Raw genomic sequence first — 24094 nt, forward strand, 5'->3', positions numbered from 1 at the left:
CAAAGCAAAATAAATACATAAATAAATATATATATATATATATATATATATATATATATATATATATATATATATATATACATATATATATATATATATATATATATATATATATATATATATATATATATATATATATATATATATATATATATTTTTTTTTTTTTTTTTTTTATACTTTGTCGCTGTCTCCCGCGTTTGCGAGGTAGCGCAAGGAAACAGACGAAAGAAATGGCCCAACCCCCCCCCCCATACACATGTACATACACATGTCCACACACGCAAATATACATACCTACACAGCTTTCCATGGTCCACCCCAGACGCCTCACATGCCTTGATTCACTCCACTGACAGCACGTCAACCCCTGTATACCACATCGCTCCAATTCACTCTATTCCTTGCCCTCCTTACACCCTCCTGCATGTTCAGGCCCCGATCACACAAAATCTTTTTCACTCCATCTTTCCACCTCCAATTTGGTCTCCCTCTTCTCCTCGTTCCCTCCACCTCCGACACATATATCCTCTTGGTCAATCTTTCCTCACTCATTCTCTCCATGTGCCCAAACCATTTCAAAACACCCTCTTCTGCTCTCTCAACCACGCTCTTTTTATTTCCACACATCTCTCTTACCCTTACGTTACTTACTCGATCAAACCACCTCACACCACACATTGTCCTCAAACATCTCATTTCCAGCACATCCATCCTCCTGCGCACAACTCTATCCATAGCCCACGCCTCGCAACCATACAACATTGTTGGAACCACTATTCCTTCAAACATACCCATTTTTGCTTTCCGAGATAATGTTCTCGACTTCCACACATTTTTCAAGGCTCCCAAAATTTTCGCCCCCTCCCCCACCCTATGATCCACTTCCGCTTCCATGGTTCCATCCGCTGCCAGATCCACTCCCAGATATCTAAAACACTTCACTTCCTCCAGTTTTTCTCCATTCAAACTCACCTCCCAATTGACTTGACCCTCAACCCTACTGTACCTAATAACCTTGCTCTTATTCACATTTACTCTTAACTTTCTTCTTCCACACACTTTACCAAACTCAGTCACCAGCTTCTGCAGTTTCTCACATGAATCAGCCACCAGCGCTGTATCATCAGCGAACAACAACTGACTCACTTCCCAAGCTCTCTCATCCCCAACAGACTTCATACTTGCCCCTCTTTCCAGGACTCTTGCATTTACCTCCCTAACAACCCCATCCATAAACAAATTAAACAACCATGGAGACATCACACACCCCTGCCGCAAACCTACATTCACTGAGAACCAATCACTTTCCTCTCTTCCTACACGTACACATGCCTTACATCCTCGATAAAAACTTTTCACTGCTTCTAACAACTTGCCTCCCACACCATATATTCTTAATACCTTCCACAGAGCATCTCTATCAACTCTATCATATGCCTTCTCCAGATCCATAAATGCTACATACAAATCCATTTGCTTTTCTAAGTATTTCTCACATACATTCTTCAAAGCAAACACCTGATCCACACATCCTCTACCACTTCTGAAACCGCACTGCTCTTCCCCAATCTGATGCTCTGTACATGCCTTCACCCTCTCAATCAATACCCTCCCATATAATTTACCAGGAATACTCAACAAACTTATACCTCTGTAATTTGAGCACTCACTCTTATCCCCTTTGCCTTTGTACAATGGCACTATGCACGCATTCCGCCAATCCTCAGGCACCTCACCATGAGTCATACATACATTAAATAACCTTACCAACCAGTCAACAATACAGTCACCCCCTTTTTTAATAAATTCCACTGCAATACCATCCAAACCTGCTGCCTTGCCGGCTTTCATCTTCCGCAAAGCTTTTACTACCTCTTCTCTGTTTACCAAATCATTTTCCCTAACCCTCTCACTTTGCACACCACCTCGACCAAAACACCCTATATCTGCCACTCTGTCATCAGACACATTCAACAAACCTTCAAAATACTCATTCCATCTCCTTCTCACATCACATGCATATATATATATATATATGCATATCTATATTAAAAATTTAGGAAAAAATACAGCACAAGAAAAAGGGTGCCAAGGTCGAGAGAGAGAGAGAGAGAGAGAGAGAGAGAGAGAGAGAGAGAGAGAGAGAGAGAGAGAGAGAGAGAGAGAGAGAGAGAGAGAGAATATATATCAGAAATTTGCCCATGTTGTACTATAGATGAAAGAAAGGTGATAAACTTGCAAAGTTTAAGTTTCATAATCAATATGACAACATTAATAGTGAACCTCTCTTCAAATTCAGCAAAGAAAGATGAAGAGTATAAAAAGTCAGGAATAAACAAGATAGGAACAATCTGAATAGGGTGGTGGACGACTAGAACAAGTAAGTACCTGAAATAGTGGATGCAGATAAAGTTAATTCTCACCATTTCAACATGATATGGAGGAGACAGGATGCTGAATCATCTGAAAAGTCAACTTATCAGAGGTATTCCTTTGGACAAAATCCATTGCCAGGATAAGCCATCTGGTTTGATCTCACAAATTTATGTCTCCATCTGCTAGCTACTGGCTGATAAATTTTATCCATCTAATATCCAAATGCTTCTCCCACCTTTGCAAAGTAGAATCAGGTGCACATGAGCAATAAGCTCATTTGCACAAGTCCATTCTCTAGCTATCAAATATTATATGGTACCAAAACTACAAGCAAGTCCCACAAACTTTTCCACTTGACTGCTCACTAACAGCATAGCACCCTCATACAAGACAATGATCCAATTCATTCTATTCTAAGCATGCCTCTCATCCTCCTGATCATTCAGGCCTTGATAACCTAAAGCATACTTCACATTATCCTTTCAACTCCCTCTCAGTCTGTCCTTATCCCTTCCTCTCTCCACGTGACACATAAATCCTCTTAGTTAGTCTTTCTCTGTTCATCCTCTCAATAAGTCTGAACCATTTCAGCACACCTGGTCCCTATTTAATGGTGGGATTACATTCTGGGAAATCACAGTTTAACACAAACATTGAATAATGGATAACATTCTAGGATAGTATTCAAGGGGATAAAGGTGGTGGGTGATTACGTTTCTTGGGAAAATTTCTCAACTTTACACAAAAAATGTAAATATGTCAAGAAATGTACAGTACAGTTCAAGTAAATTATCAATCTAAGTACTCAGATGAAAAGAAAGCACAAATTTTATATCTATGTCTTATACATATGTTAAACAGCACTATAACAAGTAAAAGATAGGAAAACTTTCCTTTATCTCAACCCATCCATCCCCAGACCTCTATTTCATGATGCTTATAACAGGCAAATTCATACACAGTGCACCTAATTACACAAACAGTGATAAAAGTACAGTATGAAAACAGTACAAAAGGTGACAAACAATCATTAGTTTGTTGGAAATCCTCCCTTTTCTCTTCCTAATATTGTTTCTATCATATTTGTGAAGAACAATAGTACAACATGTCATGAGCAAAATCAAGGTAAAATCAGAGAAAAAAGATATACAACTGATCAAAGAAATGGCCTATAAGGGAGAGGGGAGGAGATGGTGGTAACTCCATCACCACCTGCATCCCCTATTTATCATTCCTAATATCAGAACCTTCATATTTTTGGTGAATAATATGAATATTAAATATAAAAATAAAGTGAAAATAAAAGAGAAGAGATTTGCACAATAATAACCAATAAAAGAAGCCAGCTGTGAGGGTCTGTAATGAGAGAGAGAGTGGATGGACATGGGAAGGAGTGTAAAAATACTGAGAGAGTGGTGGTGTTTATTCCACAGCCCATGCCCTTCCATCTATCTCCACTCCACCTACCACCCCTCCACCACAGGCATACCACCACCCAAAGTTACCCTTTCAACCTTAATCATGTGATAGGCTGTTCACTTTATGCAAAGCAGCTTATCAATTTCATTCACTGTAAATGTGGCGGATTCCATACAATGACCTTGTGATAGCTAGTTCTCTAACTATTTAATACCTTTGCTGACATGACACTTGAATGTCTCTTGAGATCCTCTAAGTGGCAATGTGCTTATGCACTGTCTTGCAGACTGACATCTGGGATGTGGCCTTCCATTTGGTATGGGTCAATTACAAATGAGCAAGTTATGGGTAGACTGGCCAGTGGGTGTTTTGTAGACCTATTTTACACCAGGATCAACACTGTGTTCCCTTGTTATATATCATTTCTAAAGTATGAGGCAATGAGGTTGCATGCATTAAGCCTAAACTGGAACTACCAAGAGAAAGTAAACATAATCCCTCAAATAATGCCATTTTACCCTAGTTCCAGGTCCTTGATTTTCTAAGTTCAATCATCGGTTTGGTGAGCTCTGACAGTGGTACCTGAATCTCACCTGGTTTTATAACATTCTATTTCAGATTCCATTATCTTTTTCTTCAGCAAGATGCTACACTTTTCTGTCCTCAACATCAAACAGCTTCCGGTCTTCCTCTGTGGAGTTTCTTCATGCCTAGCAGCAGGATGCAATTCCAGAAATGTTGCCAATTCAATTCAACCTTTCTGTCAACAAGTAGCCACTCTTCTCTATCCTACTTGTCCAAACTCTGTACTCTCCAGTCTTCAAATGCAAACATTTTGCACACTCAATATGCAAGGAGATATGTCTCTGGAGTTGCTGCCAATTTAGTTGTTCGAGTGTCTCTCAGAGAATATGAACTGGTATGAAATCCCTCTCAGCTGTTTCTCTGGTTCTTTCTCATTATTCTTTATCATCCATTTTTAACTAAAAACATTACTACTTTCTCCAAGTGTTCTCACTAGGAACATCTGTGAATTATATTGGGGAATGATCTCTAGTGCTGCTGTGTCTACGGTCCACAGATTCTCCTTTCTTCAATGGTCAGTGGCTCCCCTTTGCAACCAAAGTGGTGTCTGGTGTGTCTGGTAAAGGTGATGAGCTTCAGGGTCCTCATTTCTCCATGGATCCTTCTTCAGCAAATCTTTTGAAAAAAAATTCTTTTCCTGATTTCCTTCATTTCTGATGGTTTACTCTCCAACCAAATTTTAATTTCGATGATGCTTCTTTTTCAACCCAATATCTCGATTAGGAATGAGAGTTATGCTTCGTAGAGAACCCACTATCAACAAGGCCATAAAAATGTTCCAATCCTCTCATCATATTTGTACTCTGTCAAGAATCTGCCAGAAAACTTAGCTCACATCGAGATCCATTGTAACGACTCCCTGTTTTTGTTGCATAAAGAATGTACTCTTCAGTCACCAGGAAGAATCTGCCTGGTCATAAATTCCTCCCAAAGTATGTATCTTCACCAAAAGTCATGATTTCTGGAAGACGTCTTCCTCCCTTGCCTATCTGTGTAACATATTCCTTAACAATGTTTGTGTTGCTGATGGGGAAATTTGAAGTTCATCTGATATCTTTCTTCAGCAGTACCAAAGTGCTTCAGTGAAAGTTGTTTCTCATGTGGTGCTGAGTTTTTGAGGTTTGGAAAGTTTGAGATAAGGAACTTGTTTGATGTGAGCTTAATCTTTGGTGTGGGCATGCTCTTGCAATGTCTGAATCAACCCTTAGGGTGAGAAATGGAATTCTGAAGAATTAAAAGTAACTGTCTATCCTGAGGGGAAATTCAAAGATGCTGGCAAACTTGCTTTCCCTGTCCCCCTTTCTTTCTCTCTATTATGTTATTATTGTTATTCTCTCTCTCTCTCTCTCTTTCTCTCTCTCTCTCTCTCTCTCTCTCTCTCTCTCTCTCTCTCTCTCTCTCTCTCTCTCTCTCTCTGCTCTAGGCCTTTCAGCAGGCACTTCCCTAGATAGATAAGATCCCCACTCATTATTACTAAGAGTGGCAGATACATAAATGCACAGCCATCCTCTGAAGCAAGGCTGACATCAGTCACATGATGGGCATTCCCAAAATCAGTAACATTTCATGCTTCACAAACTTTCATGCCGTGTCATTGAATCTCCATCTTCTAGCAAGGAACACTGTTTTCCACTCTTCGATACTCCCTATTTACTCTTATCATCCATAATAACAGAGGCTTCACAACATATAACAGGATCATGTACCTTCCATAGCCCAGCATTCATCAAGCATGATGAACAGTGCAGGTGATGCATTTATTCACAAGTAGCCCCTTCTGCATGTATTCTTTCAGTTTAGGTGAGCATTAAAAGTACCAAATTTTATGCAGTCATCCCACGTTGAAATTTTCATCTATGAACAACTTAAGTCGGTCACATCTAAAATAGTTATATGTCTTCTCTGCAACTTAGAGATTTAAAAGTCTTGCTCAGTAAATACCCACCTGATGAACACAATTCAAATGACTAGAGGAACTCAGCCGCCTATCATTTGGAGAGGAGGATGATGAGTATTCCTGATAATCTGATTTCTGAAAGATGGCTATCCAACTGCCAATATCATCAATTTACTGCTTGATGTCTATGCATCTCAAGTCAAGTATGAAAAAATTCATATATCAATTAACCTAATCAAAATCTTAGGAAATGGCGGCCTACAAGAAAACAAGATCTCTACAAAAAAATGAACAATCTGACGCTGCATAAAAGAACAAAAATAAATCTGTACAGAAATAAGGGAAGAAATGTGCACCAGGAAAGATATTTAATGAATTTCAAAAATAAACAAATGTAGGTAGGCCAAAGAAATCTTGTGAAGAAGTTACTCTCGTGAACTAAGCCAAATAAAGAAGTCACATAACTTACACGTCTACCATACTTTCATTTCATCATTGGTGTGATCTGCATGAATCATTTTAAACTTTTACATTAACATAAGCAATCTTCAATATGCTGTTCCCATTACCTTAGATCCACTTGCTAACAATATTTAGCATTTGGTGATACAAACAAGTTCCTATACTGCCTTACCTCTACACTGAAGATGTCACTCCTGATCCAAGCTCTTTCGTGAACCATATCCTTAATTGAAACACCTAGGTTTGCCAACAGCCGTGTCAACTCTGCAATCCCTGAGATGTAAAAGTGGAGGTCACTATCACCCTACTAATTTCTACCTAATGGAATGACAGGGCAAAAGATACAGCAATATAGCAGCATAATTAAAACCACAAACAAAATAATTCTTTGGTAATATAATAGAGATACCATATAATACAATACAATACTATCCATCTCGATACTTTCATTCTAATTATATGGTTTCCCTACATATTTGCTTTTGGAAATTTTCACATTTTTCAAGCTCTTTCACTTTCATTACACCAAAATTTAAAGATAAACATAAAGTCATGTGAGTGTTATGCTGTGCAGCTCCTGCTGCTACATACATACACCCACACTTACAGTCTATCAAGCAAATTCTATGACTGTTGTCTTATGTTTTCACATTCCATATCTGTTTTCAATGAAATACAAAAAAGTGACACATCAAGATCTTATTTCATATATCAAAATAAAAAAAAGATGTCATACAATTTGAATAACACTGACTGTATTAGGAATAAAGCAAATCCCCCTAATACGGCATGATATGATATGATTATGGGCATTAATTTGACCTTCTTTGAAGATATGTAGCCAGAAATGTAGACCCAGTAAGATTATCACACTGCAAAATAACACATATAGTATCAAATGAAACATATCATTTTGTACAGAAGAGTGAATAACATGGTGTGGTATCTTTTTTCATAGAGATCCCCAAGACACAGGCAAAACATGTCCCAATCAAAGGCCATCTCATGAAAAGAGGAAAAACAAGAGAAAAAGAATGTAGAAATTAATCATGGCTCTGCCGGTGCTTGCAGGCTTGACTCTAGAGGTGAGAAGAGAAGCAAAAGAAGAAAGAGAAATCCACAACTTAGCTTTTTGAGGGGAAAAAGAAAGGATTATTATGGTCAATCCATGCATAGCTAATCTTCACCCAAAAGCTGTGGGAAGCAACATCCTGAGGATTAACATGGGTCCAAGTCTTGGGGCAGGGACACATGCAGACAATCTTTGAGAGCAGAGGTCAAAATACTGTAATACCTATAGGAGAGAGAGAGAGAGAGAGAGAGAGAGAGAGAGAGAGAGAGAGAGAGAGAGAGAGAGAGAGAGAGAGAGAGAGAGAGAGAGGGGGGGGGGGGGAGAGAGAGAGAGAGAGAGAGAGAGAGAGAGAGAGAGAGAGAGAGAGAGAGAGAGAGAGAGAGAGAGAGAGAGAGAGAGAGAGGAGAGAGAGAGAGAGAGAGAGAGAGAGAGAGAGAGAGAGAGAGAGAGAGAGAGAGAGAGAGAGAGAGAGAGAGCAACATGGCATATTGAATGGGAGGTTACAAGAGGTGATGCTAGGAGTATTAATGAGATGGAGGGCTTCTGATTCCACCCTTAATAACTGGAAGGAGGAGGAAGAGCCATCCCAGATTTGTAAGCAGTATTCCATACTACCAGCTCACAAGAAAATTACTTATGGAACCTATAAAACATCCATAACTTTTAAGCAGCAGTCTTTGTAATGTTGATTATTTAGGGATTCCAGGACAGTGGATATGGTTATCCTCAACATGTTTTCATTATCACAGACTTGAGTTATGGTGATCTCAAATGAAAGGGTGGAGTATGAGTGACTCTTAAAAACTGAAACTGGAAGAAAGTGCATTTTCATACTATCAAATTTTAATAGGCTACTACTTCCCCCAGCTAAGATGTTGCACAGGTCTGAAATGAGAGAAAATATGTTTAGTATGAGAAAGAGAGTGAGCATTAAAAGGATGAGAGGAGGGAAAGTTAGTTGAAGTGTGGAAAGTGGAATCACAAATATAGGAATGAATGGGATCAGAGGTTGAAAAAGAGGTGACTTCGTAAAAAAAAAAGGGGGGGGGGGGCAATACAACAGAACCCTGAGGAACACCACTATTGATGGGTTACAAAATCAAAGTTGCTTCATCAAAACCACTGCAATGCAACAGTTAGAGAGGAAGCTATGCAGTAGTGAACAGACAGAAGCATAAAATCTAAAGGAAGGAAGTTTACAAAGCAAAGACTTTTTCCAAACCCTGTCATATGCTTTGGAGATGTTGAGGGCTATGACCAAAGTGTCAAAGAATCCCTGAGATGGGAGGAATATGAAGACACAAAGGAGAGAAGACCAGCAGTAGACCTACCCCTGCAAACTCTGTACTGGTGATCATAAAGAAAGCAATGCAATTCTAAGTGTTACAGAAATTGAGAGGTAAGGATAGTTTCAAATATTAAGGATGCACCAAAAGTGAAAGCAATGGGACAATGACAAGAAGGGTTACAAAAGTCTTCTTTTTTTGGGGTGGGCCACAACAAAAGAAAGGAAAAGTCTAAGGTTTTAGACAGAAGCAAAATAAACAGGCAAGGTCCATGGTAAGTTTAGAAGCAAACTCCCTGGTATTCCATCTGGGCTACAAGCCTTGTTCGAGACGTGCAAGGAAAATACATGGGATGGCACAGGTTCAATGCAAAGATATGGGGGCAGAGGATTAAGAGCAGAATCATTCCAAGTTAAATTACAGGAAAATAATATGCCAAAAAAAGTTGTCTTATTTGTGGGAGGGTTAACACAGACTGATAAAATTAACTGAAGAATGAACCCCCCCATGTTTCTCTAGGCTAGGTTAGGTGGTTAGGTGACATCAGTTAGGTGTACATACCCAAACCCAGCCAAGCTTACAAAAACATGATACGGATGGAAAATGGGAAAAGGCTGAACCACACGTAAATGGAAATGCTTTCAGTTAAGGACCAGAATGATTTGTCAGTGGAAGAAGTCAGATCAACATGAAATATAATAAATCAAATTTTTTTGTAACATTCTTCTCTTTAAAGTGTCTTTATTCACTCATACGAAATATGACATGAAATTATGGATATCTGGTCATGCATGCTTGTATGTACGAACCCCTAATTTGTAAAAACCTAATATCATTAATGTCAATTCTAGTGATTCTCTATTGTCTTGTTTCAGTTCTGATATATTTAAAAACAAATTCAATCTATGTCTGAGATTACATAATGTGATTGCTCCATACCACCAAATGCAGAAATAATGTAAAGGAATCTCATGAACAAATTGGCCTACAGGATATCTTAGACTTATGATAAATCCTACACAAATCATATGAAATAAGAATGGCCAAATAATATTATGGATATCAAAACATTGAAAAATATATGTTAAAACATTGAAAATTCAAGTGAAAACTTTCTTAAGTTTTCCTTTTCCTTAAGACTTTCAATAATCTGCACAATACGCGCAATACTTAAGTGACATGACTGTACCTCAGTCCAAGAATTTAATGATGGTTTAAATGATTTACATATTTTTGAAGTCAGGTTATTCTGCCTGATTAGATACATTCAATGTTTTCCATATACCTCAGACCCAACATACAATCAACTAAGCCATCCATCCCTATGTTCAACTTCTCTTTTTCAAGCAATCCTATCCACCCTTCTAATTATACAGCCTTTCAGACTCTGCCAACCTATTTACCTATCCTCTCTTTCAAACCAACAACTATCAACTCCTACTTCTCTGAGCCTTTGTATACCAACCTCCAGGCCTGTCACTGACTGTAACAGTAAATTTGACAAGCCGGCCATCAGCAGCAAGACCACGTTCTAAACACCGACCCAGCACTGTAGTATCGATGTTGCCACCACACAAGGGAATCACCACTCTGAGGCATGAGAAATGGTTAACTGCATGAGATATGTATAATATAGTACTGTGTTGCAATCCAAGAATGGAGATTACCTCTCAAGAGGATATTTGAAAAATCTTAACCTTATACTTTCTTTTTGTTTTACTTATACTCTTCAATGACTTGCATGGAATAACTGGCAGAAACAATATCATTTTTATTTATTTTGCTTTGTCGCTGTCTCCTGCGTTAGCGAGGTAGCGCAAGGAAACAGACGAAAGAATGGCCCAACTCGCCAACATACACATGTATATACATACACGTCCACACACGCAAATATACATACCTATACATCTCAATGTACACATATATATACACACACAGACATATACATATATGCACATGTACATAATTCATAGTCTGCCTTTATTTGTTCCCATCGCCACCTCGCCACACATGGAAATAACAACCCCCTTCCCCCTCATGTGTGCGAGGTAGCGCTAGGAAAAGACACCAAAGGCCCCATTCATTCACACTCAGTCTCTAGCTGTCATGTAATAATGCACCGAAATCACAGCTCCCTTTCCACATCCAGGCCCCATACACTTTCCATGGTTTACCCCAGACGCTTCACATGCCCTGGTTCAATCCACTGACAGCACGTCGACCCCGGTATACCATATCGTTCCAAGTCACTCTATTCCTTGCACACCTTTCACCCTCCTGCATGTTCAGGCCCCGATCACTCAAAATCTTTTTCACTCCATCTTTCCACCTTCAATTTGGTCTCCCACTTCTCCTCGTTCCCTCCACCTCTGACACATATATCCTCTTGGTCAATCTTTCCTCACTCATTCTCTCCATGTGACCAAACCATTTCAAAACACCCTCTTCTGCTCTCTCAACCACACTCTTTTTATTTCCACACATCTCTCTTACCCTTACATTACTTACTCGATCAAACCACCTCACACCACATATTGTCCTCAAACATCTCATTTCCAGCACATCCACCCTCCTGTGCACAACTCTATCCATAGCCCACGCCCCGCAACCATACTTAACTTTCTTCTTTCACACACTTTACCAAATTCAGTCAACAGCTTCTGCAGTTTCTTACATGAATCAGCCACCAGCACTGTATCATCAGCGAACAACAACTGACTCACTTCCCAAGCTCTCTCATCCACAACAGACTGCATACTTGCCCCTCTTTCCAAAACTCTTGCATTCACCTCCCTAACAACCCCATCCATAAACAAATTAAACAACCATGGAGACATCACACACCCCTGCCACAAACCTACATTCACTGAGAACCAATCACTTTCCTCTCTTCCTACCCATACACATGCCTTACATCCTCGATAAAAACTTTTCACTGCTTCTAACGACATGCCTCCCACACCATATATTCTTAAAACCTTCCACAGAGCATCTCTATCAACTCTATAATATGCCTTCTCCAGATCCATAAATGCTACATACAAATCCATTTGTTTTTCTAAGTATTTGTCACATACATTCTTCAAAGCAAACACCTGATCCCCACATCCTCTACCACTTCTGAAACCACACTGCTCTTCCCCAATCTGATGCTCTGTACATGTTTGATGACAGAGTGACAGATGTAGGGTGTTTTGGTTGAGATGGTATGTGAAGTGAGTCATAGAGAGTGGTTTCATGAAGAGAGAGATGGTGAAAGCCTTGTGTAAGATGAAATGCAGCACAGTGGCTGGAGTAGATGGTACTACAGTAAAATCTACTAAGACAGGGTGACTGTGTTGCTGATTGATTAGTAAGGATATTCGGTGTATGGAAGGATCATGAAGACACATATAGTGCCTTGTATAAAGGCAAGGGGGATAAAGGTGAGTGTTCAAACTAGAGAGGTTTAAGTTTGTTGAGTACACCTAGTAAGTTGCATAGGTGGGTATTGACTGAAAGGGTGAAGGCATGTACAGAGCATCAGACTTGGGGAGAAGCAGTGTGGTTTCAGAAGTGGTAGAGGGTGTGTGGATCAGGTGTTTGCGTTAAAGAATGTGTTTCACAAATACTTATAAAAACAGATGGATTTGTATGTGGCATTTATGGAACTGGAAAAGGCATACAATAAGGTTAACAGAAATGCTTTGTTGAAGGTCATAAGAATATATGAAAAGGGTGGTAAGCTGCTAGAAGCAGTGAGAAGTTTTTATCAACAGCATGAGTACAAGTAGGAGGAGAGGAGAATGAATGGTTCCCAGTGAAGGTTATTTTGCAAGCAAGGGTGTGCAATGTGATCATGGTTGTCCAATTTGTTTATGGATTGTGTGGTGTGGGAGGTAAATGCAAGAGTCTTGTAGAGAGGAGCAAGTATGCAGTCTATGGGGGATGAGAAGGCCTGGGATGTGAGTCAGTTGCTGTTTGCCGATGATACAACACCAGTGGCTGATTCGAGTGAGAAACTGCAGAAGTTGGTGACTGAGTTTGGAAAAGTGCGCGAAAGGAAAAACAGACTAAATGTGATTCAAAGCAAGGATATTAGGTTCAGCATGGTTAAGGAACAAGTTAGTTGGGATGCAAGTTTGAATGAAGAAAAATTGGAGGAAATTAAGTGTTTTGGATATCTGGGAGTGGACATGGCAGCAAATGGAACCATGGAAGCAGAAGTGAGTCATGGGGTGGGGGAGGGGGTGAAGGTTCTGAGGGTGATGAAGAATGTGTGGAAAGAGAGAAACGTTATCTTGGAGATAAAAAATAGGTATTTTTCAAGGCATGGGCTATAGATAGGGTTGTATGGAGGTGGGTGGATGTGTTGAAAATGAAATGTTTGAGGATAGTATGTGGTGTGAGGTGGTTTGATCAAGTGAGTAATGAAATGGTAAGACAGAGATGTGTGGAAATAAACAGAGCATGGTTGAATAAGCAGAAGAGGGTGTGTTGAAATGGTTAAGACATATGGAATGAATAAGTGAGGAAATGTTGCCAAAAATATGTGTCAAGAAGAAGTGGGGGTCCAAACTGGAGGTGGAAGGTTGGGGTAAAAAAATTTTGAGCAATCAGGGCCTAAACATACAGGAGGGTGAGAGTCGTGCAAGGAGAAGAGTGAATTGGAACAATGCGGTATACTTGGGTTGACGTGCTGTAAATGAATTGAACCAGGGCATGTGAAACATCTTGGGTAAACCATGGAAAGGTCTGTGGGGACTGGATATGGATAGGGAGCTGTGGTTTTGGTGCATTACACATGACAACTAGAGACTGAGTGTTAGTGAATGTAGCCTTTTTTTGTCTGTTTTTCTGCCACTACCTCACTGACACAGGGGGTAGCAATGCTGTTTCCTGTGTGGTGGATTGGTGCCGGGAATGGATAAAGGCAAGCAAGTAGGAATATGCACATGTGTATATATGCATATGTCTAAGTATGTGTTTGTACATGTATGTATAAGTGTTTATGTTGATTTTTTTTTTTTTTTGCTTTGTTGCTGTCTCCCGCATTTGTGAGGTAGCACAAGGAAACAGACGAAAGAAATAGCTTAACCCACCCCCATACACATGTATATACATAAACGTCCACACACGCAAAATATACATACCTACACAGCTTTCCATGGTTTACCCCAGACGCTTCACATGCCCTGATTCAATCCACAGACAGCACGTCAACCCCGGTATACCACATCGATCCAATTCACTCTATTCCTTGCCCTCCTTTCACCCTCCTGCATGTTCAGGCCCCGATCACACAAAATCTTTTTCACTCAATCTTTCCACCTCCAATTTGGTCTCCCACTTCTCCTCGTTCCCTTCACCTCGGACACATATATCCTCTTGGTCAATCTTTCCTCACTCATTCTCTCCATGTGCCCAGACCATTTCAAAACACCCACTTCTGCTCTCTCAACCACGCTCTTTTTATTTCCACACATCTCTCTTACCCTTACGTTACTTACTCGATCAAACCACCTCACACCACACATTGTCCTCAAACATCTCATTTCCAGCACATCTACCCTCCTGCGCACAACTCTATCCATAGCCCATGCCTCGCAACCATACAACATTGTTGGAACCACTATTCCTTCAAACATACCCATTTTTACTTTCCGAGATAATGTTCTCGACTTCCACACATTCTTCAAGGCTCCCAGGATTTTCACCCCCTCCCCCACCCCATGATCCACTTCTGCTTCCATGGTTCCATCCGCTGCCAGATCCACTCCCAGATATCTAAAACACTTTACTTCCTCCAGTTTTTTTCCATTCAAACTTACCTCCCAATTGACTTGACCCTCAACCCTACTGTACCTAATAACCTTGCTCTTATTCACATTTTTCTTAACTTTCTTCTTTCACACACTTTACCAAACTCAGTCAACAGCTTCTGCAGTTTCTCACATGAATCAGCCACCAGCGCTGTATCATCAGCAAACAACAACTGACTCACTTCCCAAGCTCTCTCATCCACAACAGACTTCATACTTGCCCCTCTTTCCAAAACTCTTGCATTCACCCCCCTAACAACCCCATCCATAAACAAATTAAACAACCATGGAGACATCACACACCCCTGCCGCAAACCTACATTCACTGAGAACCAATCACTTTCCTCTCTTCCTACACGTACACATGCCTTACATCCTCGATAAAAACTTTTCACTGCTTCTAACAACTTGCCTCCCACACCATATATTCTTAATACCTTCCACAGAGCATCTCTATCAACTCTATCATATGCCTTCTCCAGATCCATAAATGCTACATACAAATCCATTTGCTTTTCTAAGTATTTCTCACATACATTCTTCAAAGCAAACACCTGATCCACACATCCTCTACCACTTCTGAAACCACACTGCTCTTCCCCAATCTGATGCTCTGTACATGCCTTCACCCTCTCAATCCATACCCTCCCATATAATTTACCAGGAATACTCAACAAACTTATACCTCTGAAATTTGAGCACTCACTCTTATCCCCTTTGCCTTTGTGCAATGGCACTATGCACGCATTCCGCCAATCCTCAGGCACCTCACCATGAGTCATACATACATTAAATAACCTTACCAACCAGTCAATAATACAGTCACCCCCTTTTTTAATAAATTCCACTGCAATACCATCCAAACCTGCTGCCTTGCCGGCTTTCATCTTCCGCAAAGCTTTTACTACCTCTTCTCTGTTTACCAAATCATTTTCCCTAACCCTCTCACTTTGCACACCACCTCGACCAAAACACCCTATATCTGCCACTCTATCATCAAACACATTCAACAAACCTCCAAAATACTCACTCAATCTCCTTCTCACATCATCACTACTTGTTATCACCTCCCCATTTGCGCCCTTCACTGAAGTTCCCATCTGCTCCCCTGTCTTATGCACTTTATTTACCTCCTTCCAGAACATCGTTTTATTCTCCCTAAAATTTAATGATACTCTCTCATCCCAACTCTCATTTGCTCTCTCTTTCACCTCTTGCACCTTTCTCTTGACCTCCTGTCTCTTTCTTTTACACATCTCCCACTCAATTGCATTTTTTCCCTGCAAAAATCATCCAAATGCCTCTCTCTTCTCTTTCACTAATAATCTTACTTCTTCATCCCACCACTCACTACCCTTTCTAATCAACCCACCTCCCACTCTTCTCATGCCACAAGCATCTTTTGCGCAATCCATCACTGATTTCTTAAATACATCCCATTCCTCCCCCACTCCCCTTACTTCCATTGTTCTCACCTTTTTCCATTCTGTACTCAGTCTCTCCTGGTACTTCCTCACACAAGTCTCCTTCCCAAACTCACTTACTCTCACCACCCTCTTCACCCCAACATTCACTTTCTTTTCTGAAAACCCATACAAATCTTCACCTTAGCCTCCACAAGATAATGATCAGACATCCCTCCAGTTGCACCTCTCAGCACATTAACATCCAAAAGTCTCTCTTTCGCACGCCTGTCAATTAACACGTAATCTAATAATGCTCTCTGGCCATCTCTCCTACTTACATACATATACTTATGTATATCTCGCTTTTTAAACCAGGTATTCCCAATCACCAGTCCTTTTTCAGCACATAAATCTACAAGCTCTTCACCATTTCCATTTACAACACTGAACACCCCATGTATACCAATTATTCCCTCAACTGCCACATTACTCACCTTTGCATTCAAATCACCCATCACTATAACCCGGTCTCGTGCATCAAAACCACTAACACACTCATTCAGCTGCTCCCAAAACACTTGCCTCTCATGATCTTTCTTCTCATGCCCAGGTGCATATGCACCAGTAATCACCCATCTCTCTCCATCAAATTTCAGTTTTACCCATATTAATTGAGAATTTACTTTCTTACATTCTATCACATACTCCCACAACTCCTGTTTGAGGAGTACTGCTACTCCTTCCCTTGCTCTTGTCTTCTCACTAACCCCTGACTTTACTCCCAAGACATTCCCAAACCACTCTTCCCCTTTACCCTTGAGCTTCGTTTCACTCAGAGCCAAAACATCCAGGTTCCTTTCCTCAAACATACTACCTATCTTTCCTTTTTTCACATCTTGGTTACATCCACACACATTTAGACACCCCAGTCTAAGCCTTCAAGGAGGATAAGCACTCCCCACGTGACTCCTTCTTCTGTTTCCCATTTTAGAAAGTTAAAAAATACAAGGAGGGGAGGATTTCTGGCCCCCCGCTCCTGTCCCCTCTAGTCGCCTTCTACAACAAGCGAGGAATGCATGGGAAGTATTCTTTCACCCCTATCCCCGGGATAGTATTTTTTTTTTTTTTTCGCTGTCTCCCGCGTTTGCGAGGTAGCGCAAGGAAACACGAAAGAAATGGCCCAACCCACCCCCATACACATGTATATACATACTTCCACACATGCAAATATACATACCTACACAGCTTTCCATGGTTTACCCCAGACGCCTCACATGCCCTGATTCAATCCACTGACAGCACGTCAACCCCGGTATACCACATCGATCCAATTCACTCTATTCCTTGCCCTCCTTTCACCCTCCTGCATGTTCAGGCCCCGATCACACAAAATCTTTTCACTCCATCTTTCCACCTCCAATTTGGTCTCCCACTTCTCCTCGTTCCCTCCACCTCCGACATATATATCCTCTTGGTCAATCTTTCCTCACTCATTCTCTCCATGTGCCCAAACCATTTCAAAACACCCTCTTCTGCTCTCTCAACCATGCTCTTTTTATTTCCACACATCTCTCTTACCCTTACGTTACTTACTCGATCAAACCACCTCACACCACACACTGTCCTCAAACATCTCATTTCCAGCACATCCATCCTCCTGCGCACAACTCTATCCATAGCCCACGCCTCGCAACCATACAACATTGTTGGAACCACTATTCCTTCAAACATACCCATTTTTGCTTTCCGAGATAATGTTCTCGACTTCCACACATTTTTCAAGGCTCCCAGGATTTTCGCCCCCTCCCCCACCCCATGATCCACTTCTGCTTCCATGGTTCCATCCGCTGCCAGATCCACTCCCAGATATCTAAAACACTTTACTTCCTCCAGTTTTTCTCCATTCAAACTTACCTCCCAATTGACTTGACCTTCAACCCTACTGTACCTAATAACCTTGCTCTTATTCACATTTACTCTTAACTTTCTTCTTTCACACACTTTACCAAACTCAGTCACCAGCTTCTGCAGTTTCTCACATGAATCAGCCACCAGCGCTGTATCATCAGCGAACAACAACTGACTCACTTCCCAAGCTCTCTCATCCCTAACAGACTAACAGACTTCATACTTGCCCCTCTTTCCAAAACTCTTGCATTCACCTCCCTAACAACCCCATCCATAAACAAATTAAACAACCATGGAGACATCACACACCCCTGCTGCAAACCTACATTCACTGAGAACCAATCACTTTCCTCTCTTCCTACACGTACACATGCCTTACATCCTCGATAAAAACTTTTCACTGCTTCTAACAACTTGCCTCCCACACCATATATTCTTAATACCTTCCACAGAGCATCTCTATCAACTCTATCATATATATATATATATATATATATATATATATATATATATATATATATATATATATATATATATATATATATATATATATATGCACATATACACAGATACACACATATACATATATATACATATGAAAAATGTAAGAAATAATTTAGAAAACAGAAACTTCTAGCTTGAAATGAAATGAAAAAAATGAATGTCACATAATGGTTCAACCTCTGGCTATTGATATGTATATGTATATATATGTACATGTATGTGCATGCATGTATATATGTGTGTATATGAGTGGATGGGTTTTTCTTTTGTCTGTTTCCTGGTGCTACCTTGCTGACATGGGAAATGATGATCAAGTATAATAATAATAATAATAATAATAATAATAATGATAATAATAATAATAATAATAATAATAATAATAATAATGATGATGATGACAATAATAATAATAATAATTAATATTATTATTATCATTATCCATTATACTTGATTGCAATTCCCAGCATTAGAAAGGTAGAGCCAGGAAACAGACAAAGAAAGACATATCCAAACACATACACATATATATACATATATGAATATCCCTGGGGATAGGGGATTAAGAATACTTCCTACGTATTCCCTGCGTGTCGTAGAAGGCGACTAAAAGGGGAGGGAGCGGGGGGCTGGAAATTCTCACCTCTCGTTTTTTTTTTTAATTTTCCAAAAGGAGGAACAGAGGGGGGCCAGGTGAGGATATTCCACAAAGGCCCAGTCCTCTGTTCTTAATGCTACCTCGCTAATGCGGGAAATGGCGAATAGTTTAAAAGAAAAGAAGAAATGAATATACACATACTTATTATATATGCAAACATATATATATATATATATATATATATATATATATATATATATATATTTTTTTTTTTTTTTTTTTTTTTTATACTTTGTCGCTGTCTCCCGCGTTTGCGAGGTAGCGCAAGGAAACAGACGAAAGAAATGGCCCAACCCCCCCCCCCATACACATGTACATACACACGTCCACACACGCAAATATACATACCTACACAGCTTTCCATGGTTTACCCCAGACGCTTCACATGCCTTGATTCAATCCACTGACAGCACGTCAACCCCTGTATACCACATGGCTCCAATTCACTCTATTCCTTGCCCTCCTTTCACCCTCCTGCATGTTCAGGCCCCGATCACACAAAATCTTTTTCACTCCATCTTTCCACCTCCAATTTGGTCTCCCTCTTCTCCTCGTTCCCTCCACCTCCGACACATATATCCTCTTGGTCAATCTTTCCTCACTCATTCTCTCCATGTGCCCAAACCATTTCAAAACACCCTCTTCTGCTCTCTCAACCACGCTCTTTTTATTTCCACACATCTCTCTTACCCTTACGTTACTTACTCGATCAAACCACCTCACACCACACATTGTCCTCAAACATCTCATTTCCAGCACATCCATCCTCCTGCGCACATCTCTATCCATAGCCCACGCCTCGCAACCATACAACATTGTTGGAACCACTATTCCTTCAAACATACCCATTTTTGCTTTCCGAGATAATGTTCTCGACTTCCACACATTTTTCAAGGCTCCCAAAATTTTCGCCCCCTCCCCCACCCTATGATCCACTTCCGCTTCCATGGTTCCATCCGCTGCCAGATCCACTCCCAGATATCTAAAACACTTCACTTCCTCCAGTTTTTCTCCATTCAAACTCACCTCCCAATTGACTTGACCCTCACCCCTACTGTACCTAATAACCTTGCTCTTATTCCCATTTACTCTTAACTTTCTTCTTCCACACACTTTACCAAACTCAGTCACCAGCTTCTGCAGTTTCTCACATGAATCAGCCACCAGTGCTGTATCATCAGCGAACAACAACTGACTCACTTCCCAAGCTCTCTCATCCCCAACAGACTTCATACTTGCCCCTCTTTCCAGGACTCTTGCATTTACCTCCCTAACAACCCCATCCATAAACAAATTAAACAACCATGGAGACATCACACACCCCTGCCGCAAACCTACATTCACTGAGAACCAATCACTTTCCTCTCTTCCTACACGTACACATGCCTTACATCCTCGATAAAAACTTTTCACTGCTTCTAACAACTTGCCTCCCACACCATATATTCTTAATACCTTCCACAGAGCATCTCTATCAACTCTATCATATGCCTTCTCCAGATCCATAAATGCTACATACAAATCCATTTGCTTTTCTAAGTATTTCTCACATACATTCTTCAAAGCAAACACCTGATCCACACATCCTCTACCACTTCTGAAACCGCACTGCTCTTCCCCAATCTGATGCTCTGTACATGCCTTCACCCTCTCAATCAATACCCTCCCATATAATTTACCAGGAATACTCAACAAACTTATACCTCTGTAATTTGAGCACTCACTCTTATCCCCTTTGCCTTTGTACAATGGCACTATGCACGCATTCCGCCAATCCTCAGGCACCTCACCATGAGTCATACATACATTAAATAACCTTACCAACCAGTCAACAATACAGTCACCCCCTTTTTTAATAAATTCCACTGCAATACCATCCAAACCTGCTGCCTTGCCGGCTTTCATCTTCCGCAAAGCTTTTACTACCTCTTCTCTGTTTACCAAATCATTTTCCCTAACCCTCTCACTTTGCACACCACCTCGACCAAAACACCCTATATCTGCCACTCTGTCATCAGACACATTCAACAAACCTTCAAAATACTCATTCCATCTCCTTCTCACATCACCGCTACTTGTTATCACCTCCCCATTTACGCCCTTCACTGAAGTTCCCATTTGCTCCCTTGTCTTACGCACCCTATTTACCTCCTTCCAGAACATCTTTTTATTCTCCCTAAAATTTACTGATAGTCTCTCACCCCAACTTTCATTTGCCCTTTTTTTCACCTCTTGCACCTTTCTCTTGACCTCCTGTCTCTTTCTTTTATACTTCTCCCACTCAATTGCATTTTTTCCTTGCAAAAATCGTCCAAATGCCTCTCTCTTCTCTTTCACTAATACTCTTACTTCTTCATCCCACCACTCACTACCCTTTCTAAACAGCCCACCTCCCACTCTTCTCATGCCACAAGCATCTTTTGCGCAATCCATCACTGATTCCCTAAATACATCCCATTCCTCCCCCACTCCCCTTACTTCCATTGTTCTCACCTTTTTCCATTCTGTACACAGTCTCTCCTGGTACTTCCCCACACAGGTCTCCTTCCCAAGCTCACTTACTCTCACCACCTTCTTCACCCCAACATTCACTCCTCTTTTCTGAAAACCCATACTAATCTTCACCTTAGCCTCCACAAGATAATGATCAGACATCCCTCCAGTTGCACCTCTCAGCACATTAACATCCAAAAGTCTCTCTTTCGCACGCCTGTCAATTAACACGTAATCCAATAACGCTTTCTGGCCATCTCTCCTACTTACATAAGTATACTTATGTATATCTCGCTTTTTAAACCAGGTATTCCCAATCATCAGTCCTTTTTCAGCACATAAATCTACAAGCTCTTCACCATTTCCATTTACAACACTGAACACCCCATGCATACCCATTATTCCCTCAACTGCCACATTACTCACCTTTGCATTCAAATCACCCATCACTATAACCCGGTCTCGTGCATCAAAACCGCTAACACACTCATTCAGCTGCTCCCAAAACACTTGCCTCTCATGATCTTTCTTCTCATGCCCAGGTGCATATGCACCAATAATCACCCACCTCTCTCCATCAACTTTCAATTTTACCCATATTAATCGAGAATTTACTTTCTTACATTCTATCACATACTCCCACAACTCCTGTTTCAGGAGTATTGCTACTCCTTCCCTTGCTCTTGTCCTCTCACTAACCCCTGACTTCACTCCCCAGACATTTCCAAACCACTCTTCCCCTTTACCCTTGAGCTTCGTTTCACTCAGAGCCAAAACATCCAGGTTCCTTTCCTCAAACATACTACCTATCTCTCCTTTTTTCACATCTTGGTTACATCCACACACATTTAGGCACCCCACTCTGAGCCTTCGAGGAGGATGATCACTCCCCGCGTGACTCCTTCTTCTGTTTCCCATTTTAGAAAGTTAATACAAGGAGGGGAGGATTTCCGGCCCCCCGCTCCCGTCCCCTCTAGTCGCTTTCTACGACACGCGAGGAATACGTGGGAAGTATTCTTTCACCCCTATCCCCAGGGATAATATACATATATATATACACACACACACACACACACACACACACACATACGCACATACACACACACACACCCACACATACATATATATACATATGAAAAATGTAAGAAACAATTTAGAAAACAAACTTTTAGCTTGAAATGAATGAAAAAAAAAAATGAATGTCACATAATGGTTCAACCTCTGGCTACGGAAAAGGAAATGTACAATTTATTCACACAAACGTCAATAGCAGTTCTCATCAATTTCACCACTGTATCAATAAGCTTCAATGTCTAAGCTACATTTTTCTCCAACTTCACTATTTTCTTGTCAAAAACACCATGCATAAAAACTATCACTCCATTAACACAACTATAAACATTTACTTCCCCTTTAAAAGTTCTGGGGAAGTCTGTCTCGATACACTGCGGCGAGGCGACGCGACGCTGACACAATCATATATATATATATATATATATATATATATATATATATATATATATATATATATATATATTCTTTCTTTTTTTCTTTCATACTATTCGCCATTTCCCGCATTAGCGAGGTAGCGTTGAGAACAGAGGACTGGGCCCTTGAGGGAATATCCTCACCTGGGCCCCTTCTCTGTTCCCTCTTTTGGAAAATTAAAAAAAAAAAAGTGAGAGGGGAGGATTTCCAGCCCCCCGCTCCCTCCCCTTTTAGTCGCCTTCTACGACACGCAGGGAATACGTGGGAAGTATTCTTTCTCCCCTATCCCCAGGGGATATATATATATATATATATATATATATATATATATATATATATATATATATATCAGGAGTAGTTACTCCTTCCTTTGCTCCTGTCCTCTCAAAAACCCCTGACTCTACTCCCAAGAGTTGTGGGACTATGTGATAAGAGTGTAAGAAAATAAACTCTGGACTGATATGGGAAAACTGAAAGTGGATGGAGAGAGATGGGTGATTATTGGTGCCGAAGCACCTGGTCATGAGAATAAAGATCATGAGAGGCAGGTGTTTTGGGAACAGCTGAGTGAGTGTGTTAGTTTTGATGCACAAAACTGGGTTATGGTGATGGGTGATTTAAATGCAAAGGTGAGTAATGTGGCAGCTGAGGGTATAATTGGTGTGCATGGGGTGTTCAGTGTTGTAAATGGAAATGGTGAAGAGCTTCTACATTTTTGTGCTAAAAAAGGACTGGTGATTG

The 24094-nt window shown here is 40.5% G+C and overlaps 1 protein-coding gene across 6 annotated transcripts in view; it reads right to left on the reverse strand.

The window, feature by feature from the left end:
* LOC139766194 (uncharacterized) overlaps window positions 1-24094 on the reverse strand; it is a 182180-nt gene that overhangs the window by 29543 nt on the left and 128543 nt on the right. For all 6 annotated transcript variants that reach the window (XM_071694475.1, XM_071694473.1, XM_071694476.1 and 3 more), the window contains 2 exons: window positions 10564-10688; window positions 6913-7013 (listed from right to left, as the gene is read on the reverse strand). In XM_071694475.1, the coding sequence (XP_071550576.1) occupies window positions 6913-7013; window positions 10564-10688 (226 nt within the window). The remainder of the gene's footprint in view (window positions 1-6912; window positions 7014-10563; window positions 10689-24094) is intronic.

Source organism: Panulirus ornatus, chromosome 57, assembly GCF_036320965.1.
Source record: "Panulirus ornatus isolate Po-2019 chromosome 57, ASM3632096v1, whole genome shotgun sequence".
NCBI classification, from domain to species: Eukaryota; Metazoa; Arthropoda; class Malacostraca; order Decapoda; family Palinuridae; genus Panulirus; species Panulirus ornatus.